The sequence below is a fragment of the Montipora capricornis genome, chromosome 7 (genome assembly GCF_036669925.1).
Source record: "Montipora capricornis isolate CH-2021 chromosome 7, ASM3666992v2, whole genome shotgun sequence".
Taxonomy (NCBI): Eukaryota; Metazoa; Cnidaria; class Anthozoa; order Scleractinia; family Acroporidae; genus Montipora; species Montipora capricornis.
Genome location: NC_090889.1, coordinates 39,025,394 through 39,032,893, shown reverse-complemented (window position 1 = coordinate 39,032,893; position 7,500 = coordinate 39,025,394). Strand labels below are relative to the sequence as shown.

General features: G+C 42.2%; 1 protein-coding gene across 1 annotated transcript in view; it reads right to left on the bottom strand.

Annotated features, from left to right (window-relative positions):
• Positions 1-4,485: 4,485 nt before the first annotated feature.
• The window catches only part of LOC138057161 (uncharacterized), a 13,118-nt gene continuing 10,103 nt past the window's right edge, over positions 4,486-7,500 (bottom strand). The window contains exons 3-5 of the mRNA XM_068903223.1: positions 6,297-6,320; positions 5,179-5,828; positions 4,486-4,666 (exon numbers count right to left, since the gene is read on the bottom strand). Coding sequence (XP_068759324.1) covers positions 5,179-5,760 — 582 coding nt within the window. The 5' untranslated portion in view covers positions 5,761-5,828; positions 6,297-6,320 and the 3' untranslated portion in view covers positions 4,486-4,666. The remainder of the gene's footprint in view (positions 4,667-5,178; positions 5,829-6,296; positions 6,321-7,500) is intronic.

The following is a 7,500-nucleotide window of genomic DNA, read 5'->3' as shown; positions in this document are numbered from 1 at the left end:
GTCGTAGGACTCATAAGAAATGATTAGTAAACCATTTGCGCCCCTCTCGACGAATACTTGTTGACATCACTTTTTACACTTTGTCTCATTAACATACCAGTTTGCTAAAAGAAAACAAATGTAATTTTACAAATTGACTTCAAAAGATAAAAGAATTTGTTAAACTTAGTTAAATCGCTAATTTTAAGCCTTTTAGCTTAGATAACGAGCGCCCATACATTCTTTTCAAAGCGTCATCACACGTAGATTGTCTGGTAAATTGCACTCAAAGTTTCAGAGATAGCACACTATGTAATACACTTTAAATAGTCAGTACTGTTTCTTGGGATGACAGAGGATTAGAAAACGACGGGTCTATGCTAATGAGAAAAAAAAAAAAAGGCTTCCCCTGTGGAGCGGTTTTCAATTGAGTAGCGTAAAACAAATACCAAAGTAATTTCTTCGACCAACAACAGCAAGTGGAAACAAGGTTATGAACCAATCCAAATAGCCCACTTTGGATATATTAAAATTCAGTCCTAAACAAAAGGCATCATCGATCTCGAGGAGCAATGAAGGCACGGGGCATGAACAGTAACACCAAGTGAAGTTTCCCCATAGGCCTAAATCATACGTCGGCCATGTTGAGTCCCGAGGGATTGAAAACTTCAGAAACTCGTCCCGAAACATTTCAACTCGAGGCTCTGGATACGAAATCTATTGTCTATGGCCAATATGGCCGCCACGCGAATAAGGCCCATGAGACCAAGAGTTCAGGCGTGACGCAAGCTCGCGTTTCAAGGAGAAAATAGGAAAATAGTCCGCATAGCTAAAAGGTAGGAACGAGAAATAACCATATTGGGGGTTACTTTTGCTTCATTAATGATACACTACAATGTCATGCGTTAGCCAATAGAGCACCCAAAATCAAAAAATGGTAGTAGGACTATAACCACACCAGCCCCGCCCCCTCGGTCCCGGGTGGAAAACATTCACCTGAAAGACGAAAAATGAGGAACCCCCAGAAAAAGGAACCTTACTTAAGCGTCTAGTCGTTCTAGCGCTGGAGCACTAATTGGGGACACTGTAAACTGAAATTAACGAAAAGAATGCAATGAACACTCTATTGTTTGCATAAGCGCGCCAAATTTTATTGGTTGTTCATTGATTCTATTGACTGTTTAGCCATGGTTTAAAATTTTATTGAATATGTTGTTTAGCAAAAAGAATGCCCAATCACGCAAAAGAATATTCTTTTGATATTATTAGATGTACAATGCGCACAAATGAAAGTTGTTTTGACGAATTTGAACTTCGCAAGACGTTAATGAAAGTCTTGAAACTTAATTGAATGTTTACAATGCAGATATCCTTGAGGAGGGTGCATTTCGCGCGATTGAATGCCGATTGGCGCAAATGAACGTATTAATTTTCGCATTAGTCTGACTTTTAGTGGAAATGATTGCGTATTTTCTCTAAATGAAGAGCAAAAGGTGTAAATGCTGTTATTCATTGCTCCTCGACAACCAAGAGAAGGACATTCGAGTAAATTTTCTCAGAGTGCAAACCATTGGGAAGATTAGAACAACAGAAACATCAGATGTAAGATACATTCACGTTGTAGTCCTTTTACATCCGTTTCCAAAGACAACCGTCAGTAGTTTGACTGAACTCTGGTATGGCGTGTTAACAAGAAAAGAGCAAGTTTTTTTCAATTTGTATTTGAATATTAAGGTCTGTTAGCTTTCCAAAGTGTTGCATTGCAAACGGGAGAGAATAAATATGAGCAAACATATGAAATTTAAAGATAAAAAGGACAGAGTGCGGGAAATTCAAAATCCATTGATTTACAGTTTGTGTAGTGGCATTCATGTTCAATTTTTTGGACTAAAAGAATTGCATTGTAGACTTTTTCAACAAAATTCATTATCAGTTTGCAACAACAGCGAAGGAGTAACTGCTAAATACTCCGCCACTCCGAAACGGATCTTGAAAAGTGATGGCTACGCGGCTACGCAGTAGTCATTACCATCCCTCCCCCTAGAATATTTTGGTCAGGAAAGAAGTTGCTACGCGGCTACGCAGTGGTCATTTACCACCCCTCCCCCTTAGAATATGTTAGTAAGGAAAGAACTGGCTACGCGGCTACGCAGTGGTCATTTACCACCCCTCCCCCTTAGAATATGTTAGTAAGGAAAGAACTGGCTACGCGGCTACGCAGTGGTCATTCATCACGCTCTTCGCCAAAGTCAGGACCCCATTTTGTCTCAATCAAGGAATGGCGACCAAGGCCCGTCCGTCCCGCGTCATCGACATTAGGGAGCTCACGCAACAGGACGACTGGAAAACTCAGGACGGCAAAATGTCGCGTAAGATTGGGAATGCACAGTCTCGCGCGACATTTTTTCGTCATTCTGCTGTCCTGTTGCGTAAGCTCCCTAATACCGCTAGTGGATAGCTCGTTCGTAAGTATGGGCTCCGACCTCCCACACCTCCGTATTTGAGAGAAGGTTTGTCTTGTTGGAACCGATTCGTTCCTCCCGCCTCCCTGTGGTCGTGCTCAGACCTGTCTGATCATGAGACCGCCCCTCATTTGGACGATCTCTTGCTTTGTGCCTCTCCGACCCCGTCGTTGTCCCTCGCTTCCGACGTGGTCCCACCACCTCCTGAACCCGTCCGACGCTCCGGACGCTTGGCGCCACGACGGACACTTCCGGTGGATAAGACGGTCGCCGATTCAGCGGCGACCGTCTTACGACGGACACGGACAAATCGGGCTTGGACCGTAACCTGTCAGGAAGAGGACTGGGAAGCTAGGATCCAAAACATTTTAAACGAGGTCTTAGAACGTTCCTGCTCGGAAGTGGCGTTGGCTCGTGCAGCCAGGCAATACCAACGTGAAGATCTGGTGGAATCTTGCGATAAGGCGGCAGAGTTTTTCGCGGACACAACGTCCCCGGATTTTCTGACGGAACTGAGATATCTGGAGGAGGATTAAAAGTTGGGGGGTGCGCGTGCAGGGACCATAACTCTAAGGCACTTGCTGTAAATAGCTTTTTGTACATAGAATATTAAACTGTTTCAATTCCAGGCTCTTTTCTGGTTTTTGGGGGCGAAGAGGGGTCTGGGGCTTCAAAAGACTAAAAACGCCTTAAACGTTTCCAACGCCTAAAGAAAGGCTCTAAAGGACTAAAACAGGTTCCCCTTAGAAAATGCCTAGAAACGCCTTCGAACGCCTAAAGAAACGCTCTAAGGGCCTAAAACAGGTTACCCTAAGAAACGCACAGAAACACCTGAAACACGTGCGAACGCCTAAAGAAACGCTCTAAACGCCTGAGAAACATTACGCTTTAAACGCTTTCGGACGCCTAAAGAAACGTTTTAAAGACCTAAAACGGGTTCCCCATATAAAACGCCTTAAACGCGTTTGAACGTATAAAGAAACGCTTCGAAACGCCTAAAAACGCCTTAAACGCTTTCGAACGCCTAAAGAAACGTTCTAAAGGCCTAAAAACTCCTACAACCGCCTTAAACACGTTGGAACGCCTAAAGATAAGTTCTAAACGCCTTAAACGGGTTTCCCCGCTCTGAACGATAACGATAAGGATGGGAACGGACCATGCCCCTATTCCAAAATCGTAACGGACTGACAATGAAATATCCTCTCGAAACAACAGGAGCAAGCTGCATAATAATTCAAAGAATTAACCCTATCCAAAATCCTAATAACCTACCAATGTACTACCAACCAATCAGAAGCCTCCATTTGAACGCGTCCTTAGCAACGCTCCTCAAATTCCTTTGCGCAAAAAAGGAGCACGAGTCATTCCTCATTTACTACTAGGGACATGTTGCAGCAACATGTTGAGTGACAATAAACTTGTGTAGTTCACACTGAGAAGACATGTAGAAGGGAAGTGCAGCGGGGCCTTGTAGCAAGAACCAAAATCACAATATATGCATACACAAGAAAATGTTGCGGGTACATGCTTCGGGGATATGTTCCAGCGACATTTCCCCTCGTGTGAGATAATACTTTCATAATTGCGCAACACCAATTTTGGCGTGATATTGTCCCCGCGACGTGTCCCATGAAGTTCAACTTGTTCAACCCTAATGCATGTGGCCTCAGTGTGTACTACACACCTTTTTGTCAGGGGCACCCAATGAGAATATAGTTCAAAACCACTTAAACATAGCATTGTTAAACGTATTTTAGTATTTAAACGGTAGATATAGGCATATTTTTATCCCCTACAAATTGTTCATCTGTTCGGATTCCCTAGCTGAAAGTCTAGTGATCCGAAAATTATAGGGATCAAAACTTACCTTAATCGTTGCGAGACAAGTTGCAAGAGCCGTTGCCGAAAGAAGAATTAACTTCTACTTTTCGTGCAACCTGTCCCAACAGTAAATAATTTGTATTGTTCTCATGTAAAGACCCCCGAAGAAAAAGCGTATTTCATTATGGGATGAGATGAGGGAAGTGATAGCGAATTTAAGGTATACTGTCCACCGTTTGTTTTATTAACCAAGTCAACTTCCAACACTAAACTAGCGACTTTTTATTAGGAATAGTGACTTTATTTCCCTGCTCAAGTTTAAAACGTCTTAATATAAAACCTCATGAAATCAGTTAGTTTTAGTTTTTTTCAATGTGCCCGGTCTTCTGTGCTTGATACTGAATCTGTGGAAACAAAGGTGCGTTCTGTTAATATCTGCATTAATTACGAAGTTTATCTTAAAATGCTCAGGTGGACGAAAGCTTATCAATGAAGCTTACGGCTAATGTGTTTTGAAACCTTTATCGAAATAATAATCAACAAATAGTCATCTCATGTAGTTTAGTTTCAGGGAAATTTGGCAGAACATATCGTTCGCCAGCACTCTCTATTCAATTGACGTCCGATAAATCAATTTACTTCTTAAAGCAGATTTTGGAATAGTGTACCAAGTCCAACCAATTAATCTAACTCTGAGCTGTTGTAGACATGATCTGGGCACGCGATCATTCCTGTCAATAGTGGGAATTTCCTTTTTGGGGTAAAACTGTTCTGGAAAGAGAATATTTTTTTCAGAGCGGACAATAATACGTTTGACTCTTTCTAAAAGGATGTGGGAACTCCCCAGCTGTATGCCTGTTATTCAGGGAGTTATTTTTTTGTTTGGATCGAGAGCACAGCGGATTCACATTCTCACCTATGCAACTGGTGTTCTTTGTTTTATTTCTTGGATCTGCTCCGCACTCAAAGTGTCGTTGTAGACTTGCATCTGAGCGATTCTGCCCTTATAGTACCTTCCATCACCAATCTTTACTCCCATCCGGACGCTGTCTTGTGTTGCCAGATAAATACCAGCTGTGATGTTTAATGTACGTACCACCTGTGCGTTGACCCATAGCTTTGCCGAGCCGGTGCTGACGTCATAAGACGCACCAACCAAGTGCCATGTCTTTCTAGGAAGTGATCCACCAGCCAAGCCATTTGTGAATGAATAATCACGTCGGGTAAAGCGGGCAAAAAGTGTGTGTGTGATATTGTCTCCGTCCCAAAGATGAACTCCCCAAGCTCCACTCGTCTTATAGTTGAAAAGAGGTCCCGTTTTACCAGTAGGGTATATCCAGCATAGCATCGTCATTGAACCACCATTGACATCTAAAGGTCCCCCGTCACTGTTGGGGAATTCGATGAAACTATTTGGAGTTCCCGAAAATTCATAAGAGCCAGCATCCTTGCCGTCAGGCCCCTGAGATAATGTAACGCCCGTGGGGTTCCCTGGCATTGATCTGTTGTTTATTTCCTTGGTACCATATGCGCCATTGAGAGGAAAGAAGGCAATTGGATCTGGAACTTACGAAAGAAGGAAAATAATTTGGTACAATAGACTTGAAGGGTTATTGTTATTGGAGCGCAAGTTAGTGTCACGTCACTTTTTTGCAACTTTGGCGTTTTCAGGACATAAAAAGTCGTCTGATCTCTTGATTATTTTTGGGGACCACGTTGTACGCGGATGAAAATCGATTAGATATCATTGGGATATTTAGTGGCCTAGATAAGAGAGCCTCCAAAAGCAACCGTGAAATATCCTGATATCATCTTTGTTCTGATGGACGACGTGGATGCGCATCGAGATGCTCGTATCGAGCAAATGAAATGCCACTTAAGAATGAAATTTTGATTAGCCTGCGTAGAAGGTTGGGTTCTTCCTTTCCCCTGGGGAAAACTGCTCGAGTTCTCTTGCGTTCCGCAACAACAGAATCGCCAGCTACCCAGGCCATTTTGATAAACTAAATTCTCACAAAAAGTTTATTAACAAACCTGTGGTCTCTTGTAGACGACCTGCTGTTGTGGTGGAAAAAAAATGAAATGAAAATGTTAGTTGAGTCTCGGCAACTCTCGCGTCCTGTGCTTCATGTTTGGAGTCAGTTCCTCCCGCTAAGCTTAATTTGTGAGTTTTTTGGGGAGAAAATGGTCACCCATTCACATGCTGTTACAACGCTGTCAAGAAACAAATCTGCGCGTTGTTGCTGTTTTGTCTGATGTGAAGGGAGTACTCAATGGAACCGCTCCTCAGGCTGAAATCCTGCTGGCTGGGAACTTGATTGGGGAACTAAAACCCAGGATAGAAATTTACCCCAGACGCTTCTCTTGCTGTGATTTTTGTTTAAATGTTGTTGCTGGCTGGAAACAACAATTCATAATTCCTATCTGGCTTCCCGTTTGTTTTGACAATTTTTTGTTGCCGGCCTTTTTTGGCTGGTACTTGCGTGACGAAGAAGGCGTGTGCAGATTGTAAAACTGTGGGTTAATGATTGAAATTTTGCCAGCTCAAAAGAAATTGAAACGTTTTCGTCCTTTTGTTCTGCTGTCACTTTTAGAGCTAAAACAGATTGGTTCTTTTATGTTGCGCTCGATTTTTAACTTAGCATTAAACAGTTTCGGCATCTTGCTCTTGTTTGATGGTCGCCAACATCACTCGCTACTTTCTTTGGGCATTTTATCTACTGTGTCGAGTCTGTCGAACATTGATTTTTTCTTGGTAAGTGGTCTATCTACATCTTTTTTGTTTTTTGCTTTCAACTGAGTTCCCTTTGTAAAGGTTTTGCTAATTTACTGCCCTTTTTTGTTCTTTATGCATGTTCAACTCTGTTTACAGCTACTGTAACTGCATCTACAACGGGTAAGAGCACCTTACGCAAAACGTTGCTTTATGTCTAGAGCGTTAACGAGGTAATCAATAGTGCGTGCTTTGCTTCAAGGATTGCTCTAGTTTCGATTTTCAAGATTCGTCAATATTTTCATAGATGATTGAACTCAAAGTAAGAAGGGAAACATGGATTCAGATCTAAACGAGAAGAATAGATACACAGTAGAGAAAACTGCAAGGTATGTGTGAATGAAATTTGACAGTTAAGGCTGGGGAGACAAATGGAAGGGACTTTAACGATGAGACGGTACCATAATTGTTATCTGACTTCTCCTATTGATGTAACAAGTGTTCTCTTCAGGTAACATGCATTTT